This window comes from Triticum dicoccoides, chromosome 7B (assembly GCF_002162155.2).
Source record: "Triticum dicoccoides isolate Atlit2015 ecotype Zavitan chromosome 7B, WEW_v2.0, whole genome shotgun sequence".
NCBI classification, from domain to species: Eukaryota; Viridiplantae; Streptophyta; class Magnoliopsida; order Poales; family Poaceae; genus Triticum; species Triticum dicoccoides.
The window spans coordinates 71,739,459-71,756,301 of NC_041393.1; the positions used below are offsets into that span (position 1 = coordinate 71,739,459).

The 16,843-nt window shown below is 46.8% G+C and overlaps 2 protein-coding genes across 2 annotated transcripts; one reads left to right on the forward strand and one right to left on the reverse strand.

The window, feature by feature from the left end:
* The first annotated feature begins 8,329 nt into the window (after positions 1-8,329).
* LOC119336747 (pentatricopeptide repeat-containing protein At1g19720-like) lies at positions 8,330-14,816 on the forward strand. Its single transcript, XM_037608822.1, has 5 exons — positions 8,330-11,123; positions 11,199-11,455; positions 12,123-12,410; positions 12,520-13,376; positions 13,468-14,816. Exon 1 carries the CDS (start codon positions 8,345-8,347, stop codon positions 10,925-10,927), a length of 2,583 nt encoding a protein of 860 aa, XP_037464719.1. The 5' UTR covers positions 8,330-8,344; the 3' UTR covers positions 10,928-11,123; positions 11,199-11,455; positions 12,123-12,410; positions 12,520-13,376; positions 13,468-14,816.
* A 481-nt stretch (positions 14,817-15,297) lies between these two features.
* LOC119338636 (general transcription factor IIE subunit 1-like) lies at positions 15,298-16,557 on the reverse strand. The gene has a single exon (XM_037610929.1). It carries the CDS (start codon positions 16,555-16,557, stop codon positions 15,298-15,300), a length of 1,260 nt encoding a protein of 419 aa, XP_037466826.1.
* Positions 16,558-16,843: the final 286 nt, after the last annotated feature.

Below are 16,843 nucleotides of genomic sequence, written 5' to 3' on the forward strand. Positions count from 1 at the left end.
TCGGTGAACAAAACATGTCTTCATTTATTATAACATAAATCCCCATAAGTTTTGTATCCTGTGCCATGGTTCGCAGTTCGGACATGTGCCTTGTCGCATGCTTACCCAGGGAAAGGAACCCTTAACGGAATTATTCTCCCTGGAAGATGTTTCTTACTATCCATGTAATATAACATAACTAGTTGGGTACTTGTCTGTTCAAGCACTTATGACCCCTACGCCTGGTTTCCACGCATACTCCTGTTTTGTATAACCGAGCGGGCATTCAGACACACCCCGGACTATAGGATCCGGGGGCTGAAGCGAAAAGGTCCGCCATGACAAATGATTTTAATCCGGCTAGGGGCTACTTATGTCCATTGAATTACACAGTCACTTGGACTGACTATATTCATCCTCTATACCATCCAACAAGTTATCTAGCTTACAATCCTGTTGAGAATACTTCGCAGCTAATGCCACCTGGTCATATACCAGACTCACGGGAATTTCTTGCCCATCTGGCCCCACCGGTCTAACTTTGGCCATATGGTTCGGGTCCAGCTTGGTGTAGCGCGTTTTCACCATAGCCCATGCTTCCCTTGCACCCTACCGGCAGGCTGACATCTTCCACAGTCGGAAGCGCCACCATGCTCCTTGAAGCATGTCCACAAGCTCTCCCATGCCATTCGGCAGGAGGCTTGACGGCCACAAGGCCTACGCTACGCCCTGCATCGCCTGCCGAGCTCGCTCGTGCAGCTGTGAGAGGTCTTGCAGTAAATCGCCTGCAGATGCGGGCATCTCCTCCTCGGGGCGACCCGTCAGCATTCCTACAAGAAAAACTCTATTAATACACTTCCCTGCCGAACTATGCTACAGTTCGTCTAGGCACTTACCATAAATGCCGCGGCGAAGCCTTTTGTTCTCCTTCATGGAGTCCGCCAGCTGCGCACGGACGTCTTTCAATTCCACGTCCAGCCGAAAATTGGCATCTTGGAGAGCATTCTTCTCCTGCTTAACTTGCGTAAGAATGCGCTCGCCGGCCTTTAGTTGCCTCTGGAGATGCGACTCGTCATCTCTCCCGCTCTCCGGATTTACTCCGGGGTTATCTACAAAATTTTCTGTTAAATTTGTCATACCAGCCAATTGCTAACTGGTACATTTTCGTACAATCGAGATAAATGATACCATATGAGGCCTTCTGGGATTCCTCTAGCTTGGCAACTGTGGCCCTTAGTTGGGTCTTGCACTCCTCTAGCTCCCGAGACAATTGCTCATTCTTATCTACAAGAACCTGCACATAAATTGATACTTAAAACTATTGTTCCAACCGTTTCAAGTCTCAGGGGCTACTGCTATACATGCTCATCAAACTTTCTTACCCGTATATCTTTGGTATACTGGACTGTCGCCCGGGCGAGCCCGCTTTGAGCAGCTCAGATGTATGTGTCTCCCGAATTGAAAGCATTAAATGCCTCTTTGGAAAAGATGTTGTTTCGAACCACGGCCCGTCGACGCAGGTGATTCATGGCGTTCTCTACTTCGGAATTTGTGGCAGAGAGCATATCTGCGTCCTCTATCGGAAGACTATGCGGCGTCGGCCCTACGTCCGCCTCCTCTCTCGAAGTTGGTTCTGGAGCCCGACTAGTGGAGGCGTGGTTGGCAGGATCCCCGGATATAGTTCGGATGTTCCTCTTCCTACATGATGTAAAGGGCATTGTTACACTTCAAATAACAATAATTACATGACATGTTGTTTCCTTACCTCTGTAGAGGCGTGTCGGCCCTAACCGCCTTCCTCTTGAGCCTACCCAATCCGGACGCCTGTGGCTGACGGGTCCCTAGGGGCTCGGGCCTGCGCTCCGAACGTCGCTTCTGCAAAAACACGAGCATCAGGGATAAGGCGTGACATCAGGAAAGAGTCCTCTTCGGAGGATCGGGTCTTCGGCTTGGCTTACACGCGATGAAGGTAGCAGTCCAGGATAATCAGCAGTAATAGCCACTGAGGCGCCGTCATGGCTCGCCCGATAAAATATCCCGTCGACAAGCTCCACGGCCGCATCCAGGTCTTCTTCGAGTCCTGGATCCAGGGCCCTTTCAGGCTCCTCTGGCTGCAGGGAAGGGCTGGAGATTCCTTCTACGGCCCTCCTCAGTTCCTGCTCGAAAATATCGAGGCAGGTAACTTTAGCAAAGAACGCCACGATAAGTGAAGCGAGAACATAAATGACGACTTACCCAGTTTGGGGGATTGTACATGGAGAATCCGTCTCGCGGTTTGATATGAAGGAAGTCTTCCTCTTCTCCTTTGTATAGATCGGAAAATATCCTTGCCAGAGCAGTGGCGGAGTCCGGACCCTTACGGCCACAGCGGGTGGCATCGTCTGTCCCGTTGTAATGCCACATGGGATTGCCCCGATATTGAAGCGGCTGCACCCCCCGCATTATGCATATTGCCATGACCTCGACTATCGTCAGTCTAGATTTGGCCAGTAACTTTATCCTGCTCATCAGGAAATGTATTTCCCTGGAATCCTCTTCTTGGGGCCCTCGGGGGCGCCAGCTTAGACGTGCCCTCGGCGGGGTGTTACTGAACTTGGGGAGTCCTGTCCGGACTGGATCCGGAAGGGGAGCATCGTTAATATAAAACCACTCTGAAGCCCAGTTATCTGGTGCCTTCTTGGGAGTGCCGGATAGGTATCCGGTCTCAGCAATACGCCATACTTCGGCCCCGCCCACTTGACATAGGGATTCTCCCTGGTTGCGGGGGACAAGGCAGAACAGCTTCTTCCACAATCCGAAATGAGCCTCGCAGCCTAAAAATATCTCACAAAGGGCGACGTACCCTGCTATATGTAGTACGGAGGCTGGGGTAAAGTTGTGCAACTGGAGGCCGTAGAACTCCAGAAGCCCACGAAGGAATGGATGAATAGGAAACCCGACGCCCCTTATCAGATGTGGAATGAGGCATATTCGCTCCTCTGGAGACAGATTGGGGGATCTCTCCGCTTGTTCTCCGCCGTTATAGGTGGACACTCCAGCTCGGACAGGGACCATGAACGCCGGCGGGAGAAGCCCTTGGGTTTGTAACTTTATCAAACGGCTATGAGAAACTGAACACTCTCCCCAATCCCCCGGCTTGGGGCAAGGGGAGCGAGCAGAAGAGCTGCAACGACCGGCCATGTTGGAATGGTTTTTTCGGGACGCTCTGTTGGATGCTTGCTAGAGGAGGGAGAGTGAGGTTTGGATCTGGGAATCCCCGTCTCTTCAAATAGACGGTTAGCCCGAAGGACCGAGGGTGGCAAATGCAAAAATGCCTCGACTCCTCGCATTCGCTCGACACGTGGAAATGGTCATTATTGAAGCACTGAATCCGAGGAGTACAACATTGATGAGATGCCGGACACTGTTCGTCGTGATGGATACATCGGAGTATTCGGAGTATTCGGAGAGGGAACCCGCCTTGCAATGCCGAAGACAAGACTGCGCGCCGGACTCATCGTCATTGAAGCCTGGTTCAGGGGCTATTGAGGGAGTCCTTAATTAGGGGGTATCCGGAGAGCCGGACTATATACATCGTCCGGACTATTGAAGCGTGAAGATACAAGACACAAGACTCTGGCTCGTGTCCGGATGGGACTCTCCTTTGCGTGGAAGACAAGCTTGGCGATCCGGATATTATGTTTCCTTCCTTGTAACCGTCTCCATGTAAACCCTAGCCCTCTCCGTTGTCTATATAAACCGGAGAGGATGGTCCTTAGAAGGCCGATCACAATTACAATCATACCATCATAGGCTAGCTCTTAGGGTTTAGCCTCTACGATCTCGTGGTAGATCTACTCTTGTACTACTCATATCTTCAATATTAATCAAGCAGGAAGTAGGGTTTTACCTCCATCGAGAGGGCCCGAACCTGGGTAAACATTGTGTCCCTTGCTTCCTGTTACCATCAGCCTAAGACGCACATATCGGGACCCCCTACCCAAGATCCGCCGGTTTTGACACCGACAACGGTAGGCCCACGTTCAGCCATAGGACCGACTTATGCTGCATCCAGCAACCGAGTGATTCTCGTAATGATGGATTCTATGTCCTACACCACATGCTGGAGTATAGACGGGATCACCAGAAACTTCGCATGTCACCTAAATCCGGCGATGCCCATATTTTGCAATGGGCAAAGCACATAGGAGATATCGAGGATCATCGACTTCGAGCTGAGTTCTATCACATCCAGCGCGAACTTGCCCAACTCATCATGAAGGAGGTCCTCGAAAAAATAGGGATGTTCTACGAAGAAGGAGAAATGTCACGGGAAGACGTCCGAACACGCGTAGCCTCTCAACGTCTCGACATGAAGCCTTTCACTAAGCTCGGGGACTTTCTCCTTGACATGGATGGATGGCACGACATGTTGGAGTGATTGTCAATATATGACAATGTGTGTCCGTTTAGTCCATACTTTCTGTATGACAAAACTTTGAGTTATGCACGGCGAAACTTTATTTGTGATGTAATTAAACCGTCCTCCTCCTCGACTAGCGAAGATCACTCTAGTTAGGGCATTTTGGGTACGATGAACTTTGTTATTTATGCTTATGATATGTTGTTTCTATTTTTGCCAAGTCTGTCTCTTTCTGTTGCTCAACTATATATGTTGCATATCATCGACTCATGTGATGATGCAGGTGCATAGATCATCGATGGCGAAGAAGTGCTAGCTACGACATGAGTATACGACGAGTGGCCGGAGTGTCAGGCCCAGGTGTACCGGTTTTCGGTTTTCGAGCGACAGCCAGTAGTTAGTTTAGGTTCACGCTAATGCGAGAGAGGGATACAAACTCATGTACTTCATAGTTCCGCTCTCACTCATAGTGTAGCTCTTCTCGTGTATAGCATTGTTTAGATGGATGGCGATGTAGTTGCAAGTAATCGAGACTTGTATCGCTATTTTCGAGATGATGACGAGAGACCACTTTGTGTTGGATGATAATTATGATGATGACATGATTTGATGAGACTATTTGTATGTATATGCTATGATTACATTTGTATGTATGTATGATATACTAAAGATTATTGTATAAAGCTTATTCAAATACAAAATAAATATGCATAAAAAACAGAAACTAATAAAACTAGCAGTAGCGAGGGGAACAAAGTTAGCAGTAGCGCTCCCTTACCAGTAGCGCTTACATTTAACAAGCGCTGCAGATATTAGCAGCAACGCTCCTAGCTAAAACGCGCTACTGCTAGCCATGTATAGCAGTAGCATGGGATGACAGGCGCTACTGCTACACGTTAGCTGTACTGATAGACAAAATACCCACACTACTGCTAGGGTTTTCCCCAGTAATAGAAGACCACACCCGGACCATTCAGAGCAACCTCGATGAGGGCAAAACCACGAAGGAGATGCTCTCACTCACCTTTCAAGAAAAATCCAGCGACTTCCCAGACCACAAGGACGACATCGGCCATAGTGTGGCCCACCAAGATCGCCCAGGTAAGTTTCTATGCAAAAATCGTCATGTCTTCGGATGATGTGAGGCGCCCCTTTTGAAATGTTTATTTTAAATGCACACCGAACCGGGGCTCCTGGTCAGCCACACTCAACTGTCCATCTCCTCAGCCTGAAGATGATCCGACGCCGGAGCTGGCCCGGATGCTCTCCGCGGACTTGGTCTAGACCGCTCCGCATGAATGAGGGCACGCTCGTTGTCTCGTAGAGTCCATCGAAGGTTGCCTGCATGTCTAGTATGATTAAGCATTGGTCTTATTTAGGTATATTATAACTGCGCATCTTTCGGGCACTCTCAGAGCACTGTTGTTTTCGGCCGTTAGATCTGCACTACTGACTGTTTATGACTGTTGGATTTGGTTTCAATCCCGCATGGGCTTCCATGGCGATCAAAAAGCGTTACACGGGCTGGGCCGCTGCTCCCAGAACAAAATGAGAGCTCTTTTATTGTTTGGGCCTATGGGCCTTGCCGTCCGCGAGTAACGAAGCCGATGCTAACCTTTCGGAGCGATTGAGGAAAAAAGCCGGTGGTGTCACCGCTCAGACGATGGCGACAGCGCCTCTCACAACTGATCCGAGGAACGCGTGAGACATCAAGAATGGTCAAGGATGTTAAATTGCAATTACTCTGCGCCACTGGCGGACGACCGAGATTATTGCTGGTCAGTTACGATTCTGATTCATCTTCTTCCTTTATTCGATTCATCTTCTTTATTTGACGTGCGTGTATATAATCTTCACACGGTGGCTGCTCCTTCCCCCTTCTTACTCTCCAAATAGCGCCTCTGCTAGCCATGCTTCTGGCCATGTTGCTCTCGCAAATTTATCGTCCCTTCTTCCTCACATCTTCCATCCAATTACTATACCGTCAGATCCCTTCAGACTGATACTGCTTTTGTTTTGCTCCCAATTCGCCGAGGGACACTGGTTCTGGTGTGTTAATTGGTTCGGGGAATCCTCAAGCCGATTTGCAAACCTTTCCCACTACCACTCGGTTTGGACTCTATAGTTTGCTGCCGGTGTTCTCATATTTCGATTGAGGTATTGGTACTGATTGTGGTGGGTTGGTTCGGGCAATTCTAAAGCTCACGATTTGCAATGGCTGACGCCCAGGTTAGTGTATACGTACTGGGATATCTCATCTTATTATCCATCTATGTGTGCCCATGATTTATAAAATTTGATGCTACTAGCTGTGTGACTGTATACATACTTCAAAGTCTTCGACAATGCTAATATTGGCTATTTTTGTTAAGGATAAATTCTAAAGAACATATATGCTTTACTGATTCATACTGATCCAAAAATATGACAAGTTCTTTCATGGATGAGGCCAATAGGAATAACCTAATTAAAGCTGTAATTGCAGGTCACTCTTGAGCAGTTAGCATATATGTTTTGCTGAAACAAAGCAATAAGCTGAATTTTGTCCATCTAATGCTTCCATACTGGGTTTGGTTCTGAGAATATAGTTTAGCTCTTGCACCGTACCTGATTTAATTACATGTGGTGTACGACTTACAGTACTTGATCTTCCAAAAAAAAGATAAGTCCTTCCTTTTTTTGAACAATCTTAAACAAAAATAATTGAACAATTGACAAGTCCTTTCATCGATGAAGCCATTAGGAATAACCTAAAGTTGTAGTTGCAGTTCACTCTTCAACAGTTAACATATATGGCTGAAAACAAAGCAGTATAAGTTCAATTTGGCCCATCTAATCAGCTAAGCTTTTGTTTTAATATTACTGCCAAAACGATGGCATAATTTCTGTAGATTATTAGCATTTGTTGTTGTTACTGTGTAGAACATTATGTTTGGGTATCTCTCTGCTGGAAACGAGTTATTGCTATACAATTGGTTGTACTATTTTGAAAGCAATCTTGGTTTCTGACTGTAATTAACCTCTGCTTCTTTGATTCGTAGCTACCGTGTAGCAATGTCATGTATTGACCAAATCATATAGATTCGGTGCCTTTATTAAAAGTTTGTGATGATATGCCATATTCATATATTTAAGTGCCCTAAATGTGTCCTCGATTTTTATTCTCCTCATTTCTAGATTAACTCAATATTTATACCATATATGTTGCCCTAAAATTAAAGCCCCTCTTTTTGTTTGTCTGAAAATTGAGAAATTGGTTAAACCAAACAACCATCAAATTTTTCTATTGATATGAGATCTTTCTAAAAATACAAGGTTGATCTACAGTCGTGTGGAATGACTATTCATATTTCATATTAATTTACCTTTTTATAGGAGTTTGTTAAGACTTATCTTTTTAGTTTGTTAACTTAATATATCGCATGTTCATATATATTATAAGAGGCATATTGCTTATATGATTCGTCTATGTCATTATTTAGTTCTAAATTATTCCTTGATTTATCTACAAGTATAGTTTTTACAATAGAATGTCATCTTGCATCTAGCTAAATTATTAAGACGCCATATTCGTTGGACTCATTTTAAAAATTGCTACCATTTTATTATAAAAATAGATGAGATTTGACAACTTACTACCATTTGATTATAAAAGTCAGACGGGCGCAGCAACACGCGGCTATCATGGTCTAGTAACTTTATATAGTTGGTTGGTTATACTGCCCCAACGTCTTCTATTTAGGAACGGAGACAGTATTAACCATGCTCTAAGCGAAGAATTATTGTGATCTAGTCGAGAGTAGTGTTGACTCCACGTGGCGCAATCTCCACAAGCAACCAACGGCTCTCCGTCGCGCGCGCCCTCCCTGCAGCATCCGCATTTGCGAAAAAACAAAATACCCAAGAGGATAACATGCAAAAACCAAAGCCTCGCAAGAACCGCTCCTTCTCCCTCCACTTCTCATGGAGCTCGCCCTCCCTCCCTTCCCCTCTCTCCTCCCCAAATCCCACCACCTCCAGCCCCAGCCGCCCTCCCGGCCCCGCCATGGCCGCCTCCAAGAACCGGTCATGGCGCTGGCCCAAGCTCCGCCGCCCTGGCTGGCGCTCTCGCTTGACGAGGCGAGAAGCGTCCACGTCCCTCACCACGCGCGGCCCGTCCAAGAGACAAGAGCTCGCCCGCCCACCTCCTTCGCACGCGGGGAGCCCCGGTTCGTCTCGGAGACCAAGCTCATCACGTTCCACTCCTCCGCGGGCCGCCTGGGCGCCGCCCGCGAGGTGTTCGACGGAATGAGCCACAGGGACCTGCTCGCCTGGTCGGCCATGATCGGCGCGTACGCCACCAGGGGCATCTTCCATGAGGTGCTCGCGCTCGCGGTGAGCATGATGGGGGAAGGCGTGCTCCCTGACAGGTTCCTGATCACTCGGATTCTGCAGGCGTGCGCCTACGCTGAGGACCAGAGGCTTGGGAGTGTGCTGCACTCCATGGCCATCCGGAGAGGGTTTATGGGCAGGGTGAAGGATGTGCCTGTGGGGAACTCGGTGCTGGTGATGTATGTCAAATGTGGAGAACTGGGGCGTGCGCGCGCGGTGTTTGACAAGATGAGGCGCCGGGACCTGGGCACATGGAACTCGATGATCTTTGGGTGCTGTCGGTCTTGCGAGTGGGAGGAAGCGCGGAGGCTTCTTGATGAAATGAGGCGGGAAGGGACAGAGCCAGGGGTTGTCACATGGAACACACTGATTTCGAGCTATGCTAGGTCTGGGGATCTTGATGTGGCCGTGGACCTGCTGGGACAGATGGAAGAGTGTGGAGTAGAGCCAGATGTTGTCACGTGGACAAGCCTTGTGTCAGGTTTCGTTCATAGCGATAGAGGGGATGAGGCACTTCAGTGTTTTATCCGGATGCGTGTGGCTGGAGTGGAACCAAATGGCATGACAATTGCATGTGCCATCTCAGCTTGTGCGAGTTTGAAGTTATTGAGACAGGGAAGCCAGCTCCATTGCCATGCAATTAAGATTGGGACTGTAAACAATGTTTTGTCCGGGAACTCCTTGGTTGACATGTATGCTAAATGTGGCGAAATAGTCGCAGCATATAGAATATTTAATGAGATACCCGAGAAGGACATCTTCTCCTGGAATTCAATGGTTGCAGGGTATGCACAAGCGGGATACTGTGGCAAGGCATACGAACTCTTCTGCAAGATGGAAAGTTATGGTATCCAGCGCAATGTGATAACCTGGAATACAATGATATCAGGGTACATACGGAATGGGGACGACGAGAGAGCTTTTGAACTATTCCAGACCATGGAAAGTTATGGAGTAAAAAAGGACACAGCTTCCTGGAACATACTCATTGCTGGTTCAGTGCATAATGGATATTTTGATAGAGCCCTAAGAATATTTCGGCAGATGCAATCAGTTCTGATAAGGCCCGACTACATTACAATCCTAAGTATCATCCCAGCATTCGCAAATCTGGTGGCAGCGTGGAAAGTAAGGGAGATCCATGCCTGTATTTTTCACCACAACTTAGAAATGGATGGGAAAATCGCAAATGCGCTTATTAATGCATATTCAAAATCTGGTGATCTTGCTGGTGCCTGTGCTGTTTTTGATAGGCACTCATCAAGGAACACTATTTCATGGAATTGCATCATTGTTGCACATTTGCTGCATGGGTCTCCAACTAAAGTAGTGGATTACTTCTTTAAAATGAAGCAACAAGGTGTACTGCCAGATCATACAACTTTGACAGCTGTTATCAGGGCCTACGGTATGGAGGGGATGGTATCTGAAGGGAGAGAAATATTTCTCAATATGGACAAAGACTATAATGTAACTCCAGATTTAGATCATTATGCAGCAATGGTAGACCTTCTTGGACGGTCTGGGAGACTGCAAGAGGCATATGCAATTATTGATGAAATGCCACTCGCACCCAATTTAACACTGTGGGAATCATTACTAACCTCAGCAAGAATGCATGGAAATGTAAGGCTGGCACTACTGGCGGCTACAGAGATGTCGATGATTGAACCCAATGATCCTAGAATCCAAGTCGTGGTTTCTAGTCTGCAGGATCTTGCTGGACAATCTTTTGATGTGCCAAAGGTGACAGTACACAGCAAGGAAAGAATGTTGGGTGGGGTTGAGAGTTGTTCAACAGAAATCAGAAATATGGTATATTTGTTCTCAACTGGTGATAAGGTTGCCTCGGAGCATGAAGCAGCTGAATTAAAATTGATGATGATTGAGATGGGACCCTCTATGCTTAGCGCTGGTAATGGAACTCTAGAAGTGGAAGAAGAGAAGGAAGAAGTTGCAGGAATCCATTGTGAGAAATTAGCAATTATTGTTGGGATTTCTAATTCTCCTCACTTCAGAAGCATACGGATAATCAAAACTGCAAGGATGTGTAACCATTGTCACACCTTCGCTAAGTTAGTTTCGAAGAAGTATGGGCGTCAGATACTGATCAAGGATCCGAAGTATTTGCACAAGTTTGAGAATGGTAATTGCTCTTGTGATGATTATTGGTGAACTCAACTGGTATAAGTCAGCTGGGCAAATGAGGCTGCCAGGTGGCTAGACTGAAATGTTCCAGATATATGAATACAGCCAGCTAACTTTATGAACAGTGTTGTTCATCATATTTTTAGATCACATACCTCAGCAAGAGGTTGCATTGTATTTGAATTTCATTGACACTGAATATGGCCTCAACATTAATATAAAGGTAAGAGGTCGTTGCAACCTTGTTTTTTCACAAGTTATTCGGCTTGTTCTGACACAGTTCACCATTCTTGTATAGTTGACACTTGGCACTCTTGGGAGTTAGCCTTTCCAGGAATTCTATCTCCGGATAAAACATTATTGCTCTGGTATCATTAAAACAAAGCCATTCAGATGATACATGCTCCCAGCATTAGTGAATTCATTGTAAACGAATTGGTAGAACAGATCACTGCAAGTGGCACAACATACAAGATTATGCTTATAATTCAACCACATATTGAATGGCTGCATGCCTCTATGCATATGATCAATGGGATTCATCGATGATCTCCAGTAAGTTAATTCTACCAAGCACCATTTTCGTTTCAATATATAGGACAAATTTCTTCTTCAGTCTTATTTGAATGTATAAGGTGTGCATCAATTAATAATCCTCTCATTTCTGCTCAATATTTTCTCACTTAACGTACAAGAGACTATTAGAAGGATAATATCCTTAATTCTGATGTACCTAATCAATATATGCCTTATAGAAGGGAAAAGAGAGAATACACATCATATGCTATTATTATAATTGGGTCATTGAATGGAAATACCCAGTGGGTCTCGGGTGCCAACGGACCTGAACTTTCACTTAGTTATCTGCTTACGCGTTTAGGGGGACAGGATGTCAGAAAGGAAGCTTGGAAAGTGGGCCTCTATATTTTCAGAATCATGTGAATCTACATATCGCATGAGTAAATCCAATCAAGATTTATTGAATCTTTGGATGGTTACCATCACATGCATAAGTGGTATTTGGCTTCCATTTGGAAGTTATAACAAGTTCGAAATCTCAGGGAACAACTTGTCATGTTTAAAATTAATGCTAGCTATTTTGATTATTTTTTTTCTATGGCAATACCAGATATGCTCTTCCGGTTAAGAAAAAATACCAGAGATGTTCCTATCTGATTCTCCCCTTTCTATGTGAATACTAATTTCATATTATTATCTGCAGACTCAGAAGCAATACGACCTTGAATGATGATTGGCCTCACTAGAGAAGCTTTCATTAAGCACTAGGGCACTGCTGCTGCAAATGGAAACAACCTACAAAGTTTTTTGCCATACCATAAACCTTACTGATACTGAATTAGTAAGGTACTGCAGCTATTGGCTATATTTGTTGGTCTATCAAATATAGAATCTATACTTGGTGCTTCCCCTCATTTCCCCCTCTTTTGATCACCCAATTCAGCTGAAATTATTTATGGGTGTATCCTGCCAAACTGACCCAATATTCAAGGTAACGACTGTACTTCCATATGTTGCAGCGTTTGTAAATTCAAGAAAAGAGAAACATGCACCTTCTGATACGAGAATTATAACTGAGAGTTATTTGTAAATTCTTGCAGAATCTGTGTTCCATTGAATCATCTCAGGTGCTTATTCATGTCGCTTTGTTTTCAAGCTATGCTGTACAACCCTTTGTGTTGTATTAATGATCAGAGAGCTAACTTGGTCTCAAGCTCAGAGCAATGTCCTTGTTTAGAAGAAGTGAATATCACCATCTCTTTCACATGGCGCCTTCTTTTTTCCATTTTGCTTTCTCAATTGTCAATTTAGTGAACCGAAGGGTAAGCAGGAGAATTATTCAATTTGACTTTGCATTCACCGAAGTGGTACTTTTGTGTGTGTGGTTGGGGGAGTCTGTCAGGAACCATGTCTGAGTATCAATCACAAATAAGACAATTTTTCAGATCTGTACGGGTGCCCCTCTCCTCTTTAGGTTTACACAAAATTTGCACACATGTACTGTATGAAACTAAATGTATATTGGACGTGAAGTTTCTGCACATGAGCACATATGCGCCCTTTATCTGGGCGGTTGAATAGAGCATCAGGATGTGCTGCATTTAATTCTGGGCGAGATATGGGTCCGCTCATAATGATGGAGATGTTCATATACGTACGCTGTGACTTCTGGGCTGTGGGTCAGGATTGTAACAGATGGACGATCACTGTGGATGGTTGGAAGCAGGGCTGTGGCTCATGACGTCATGCCCCTTCCCGATCCGTGGATCAGGAAACATGCTTTCCAGCTACTGGGACAGAGCCGTAGTAAATGTGGGTGGCTGGGTGGTGTCGTCTCCTACCTCAGGCGGCTGGATTCTTCCATTAGCGAGAGCGGTCGTCTCGGTGGCGCACCTTCTGCGGGAACAAGACTGCCACTGCCGGTGAAGATGAAGTTCTTGATGCAGCCGATTAGAAGGTGCGAATCTGAACCATTGGTATATACTGCCATTTGAGTTGTGTTTCCATTGAGTAAGATTGATCTTCCATTACCTCATGTCACTAAGCAGATTTAGCTTGCTAGAGGAGGTTAACGATAGCGACATCCCGATGGAGCCGCTGCATTACCAAGTCGCCCCACCGGTTGTCGAGCAGCAGCTGCGTCGATGCAGGCAGTGAGCGTCAACGGCTAAATCTGCGACGCAGGCGGCGGCAGATGCTGAAAGGGAAGGTTCACTGCAGGCATCTGGGCAGTTGATTGGCCAGATGAACACTAAAGCTCGTGGATGGACCTGAAGGTATGTCAGAATTCAGGTGTACAATCTGAATTTCATCATGCAACTCTGAAAGTAAAGAGTCCTGGAACTTGTCACCAATTACTAAGCTGGTCCACGGATTAGTCATGTAGGTAGTGTGACATTTTAGTCCAGTAGTGCATCTGTGCAAAAAATCTTTGATTTTGGTAGTGTGACAGATCAGTGTGCTGTGCTCTTTACTGACAAATTAGCAAATTAGTTGTGTGCTCTTTATCATGGAGGCAGTGTGCTTTTGAAGTTTTAACTGACAAATTAGCAAATTAGCTGTGCTCTTTATCATGCAGGTAGTGTGCTTTTTACTGATTAATTAGTAAATTGTGCACAGATTAGTCATGGAGGTAGTGGGCCATTATAGTCCAGTACTACGTCAGCACGAAAAATCAAATGATTTTGTCACTACCTTATATATTGCAAAACTGTAGCAAATTAGTTGTGATAATAATTTCTGGCCTGAAAACACTGCGGCCGGGTTGTCATCATACCTAATAACCAGTGTAGAAATTTGAATACATTGCCTTAGAAATAACTGCTGCTGCCGGTGATGGAATTCCTAATGCAACCGATCAGAAGGTAAGAAGCACCTATGAATCTGGATCAGCGGAAACTGGTGGGGGAACGCTCTGTCTTTATTTGCTTCGTGGTTTTGTTCTTGTGTTTTACCAGGTTCCCTTTGGTCGACGATTTGTTCAAAAGTCAACCCGTCCATGCTTCTGCCAGCTATCGGGATAGCGGCGTCTTTCTGGCTCAGGGCAGCAGAAGAACTGCCGGTGGAATTCGTGAGCGTAGATGCGCCAATTTGTGAGGAACAGGCAGGCGTGGATGGAAGACGGGAGAGCTTGCCCCAGTTATCTGAGCCCGCAACGCAAGCATTGGGCTGGTAAAATAGGTGCGTTCCAAAAACTATTTGTGTCTTGCATTTTGGAAATTGCTGGATCGGAAGTAAGCTAGGCTGGGTGGATGTGTGAGAGTAGTCTTGGATTTGCTAGCCGGTAGAAGTGCTATGTCGCTGCTAGTGCACTGCTATTAATCTGTGCACCTATATAACTTCAGGAAATGTACATACTGATTCAGGGATGCTGATATGATATGATTTACTAGGAAAACACTTGCACCTACCCACGTCAATAGATATTGATTTTCGCTCTACATAGGTACGGGCATATATAGTGTGTAGAGAAGTTAGACACACTGTGTCTTAAAAGCTAAAAAACGTGCGATTGATCGGTGAAATCCCAGCTAGGCTGGGGGCTGATCGGTAGCGAATAAACTTAGCATGCGATGACCCGATCTACACTAGCAAATTAAAAAACCAAAAACTATGAAAAGAAAAATGAAACAACAACCAGAAAAATAAATAAACAACAATGTAAAAACCAAGAAGAGAAACCAGCAATAACCAGAAAAGGAAAAAGGAAATGGGCAGGGCAGCCAGCCCACGTCAGGCGCTCATAGGTAAGTGTTTTTCTCATGTTTCTGCCATAACAATTGTGCTAGTTTAATAATGTTCGACCAGATCTACATAGAAAAAAAACAGGCGGCGTTAAAATATAGCAAATTTGTTCTTCATGTTGCCACTATTGTCTTTTAGTTTTCGCCATCTTCCCACTCAATCCCAGCATCGCCATCTTCCCACTCAATCCCAGCTTCTTCCTCCACGTCTTCACCGTCCTCGTGTTTGATACTTGTGCCCAGCTGTTGTTCGTCCTCGTGTTTGATATTCGCGCCCAGCTCTTGTTCGTCTTCGTGTTTGATATTTGCGCCCAGCTGCTGCTGTTTCAGAAGGGCTTCATAATAAGCCTTGGCGTATTCCTGTTCTAGTATACGCTGCTTTTCTTGTTCTTCTTCATTCGAGTTCATCTTTTTGTCGTCCTCGCCTTCCGACTTTCCTTCCAATCTTGCTTTCCCACCGGTCAGATCCATGCCTAGTTTTACCATCCATGGAGGAAAGACCTTCGGTACTGAATCACTGACCGTGCCAGACTGATCTGCACCGTGCAATAGTACTCCAAGTTCAACCTCCGGGTCTCGGCGACATGGAGCTGGAGCTGCTGCGGCGACATTGTTTTCTTTCTGCCATGACCGCAGGCTCATGAACTCTGGAGCAGGCAGGCCCTCCATCCTCTGGATCTGCGCATGCAACGGCTCCAGCTGCTCCTCCATCCTCCGCTGCATGTCCTGCAGCTTCTCAAGCCGCCTGCGCTTCCGTGCGCGGCTGCCGTCCTCACCGCCGTCCCCGGCCTCGTCGGTCGCGATCGTGGCAGCCTTCTCCACGACCAGCTCGCCGCTGCAGTGCTCGCACCGGAAGCTCTCGCAGTCCTCGGCGAGGAGCCTGAGGGCGTCGAGCGCCGAGTACCGCCTCCCACAGCCGGGGCACAGGTAGTGCTGGATCGTGGCCCTGCTGTCCGCCGTCAGCTCGTCCCTGATCTTCTTCCTCATGCGGTGCATCCGGTACCTGACGGCGTCGCAGGCCTGCGCGTAGTCCAGGCAGCAGTAGGACTTCACGTGCAGCTTCACCCTCTCCTTCTCGTCGCCCTCCTCGGCGACACCGGTGGCGGCTGGTTTGGCCGGCGCCAGCTCCTTCCGGTGGTCCCTCGACACTATCTTGTCCTCCTCGAGGTAGCGGAGCACGCGGCGGAGCGGCTTGGGCTGCAGCCTTAGAGACGCGGCGAGGTCGTCCTCTCGGACCCACTGCCCGTCCCGTCTGGTGAGGGCGTCGAGGACGACCACGGCCGTGCCCTGCGCATGCTGCTGGCCGCCGCCGGCGGTCTCCGGGGGCAGATCGTCGTAGAAAGCACGCGCGGCTAGCCTCACCAGCCGGTTGAAGGGGACTACAGAGGTCGTCATCTCGGCGGCGGCGGCAGGATGTCTCGCGGTAGATCGATCGTTTTAGGTGAAACCTGGGGCTGGGGAGATTATTTATGGACGTGGCCGGGCGTTCGGGTCGGTTGGATTGGGATCCGGTTTGGAAACGGTGTGGACTCCGAGTCCGGGTGCAAACCGGCTGCTAGCACATGATCCAATGATTTTTTTTTATTAGCACATGCGCCCGTACATTGCAACGGAAAACATATAACCCAAAGGGAAACGTTTGGAGACGGTGTGTCGACGAGACCTGCATCCGCTCCCCATC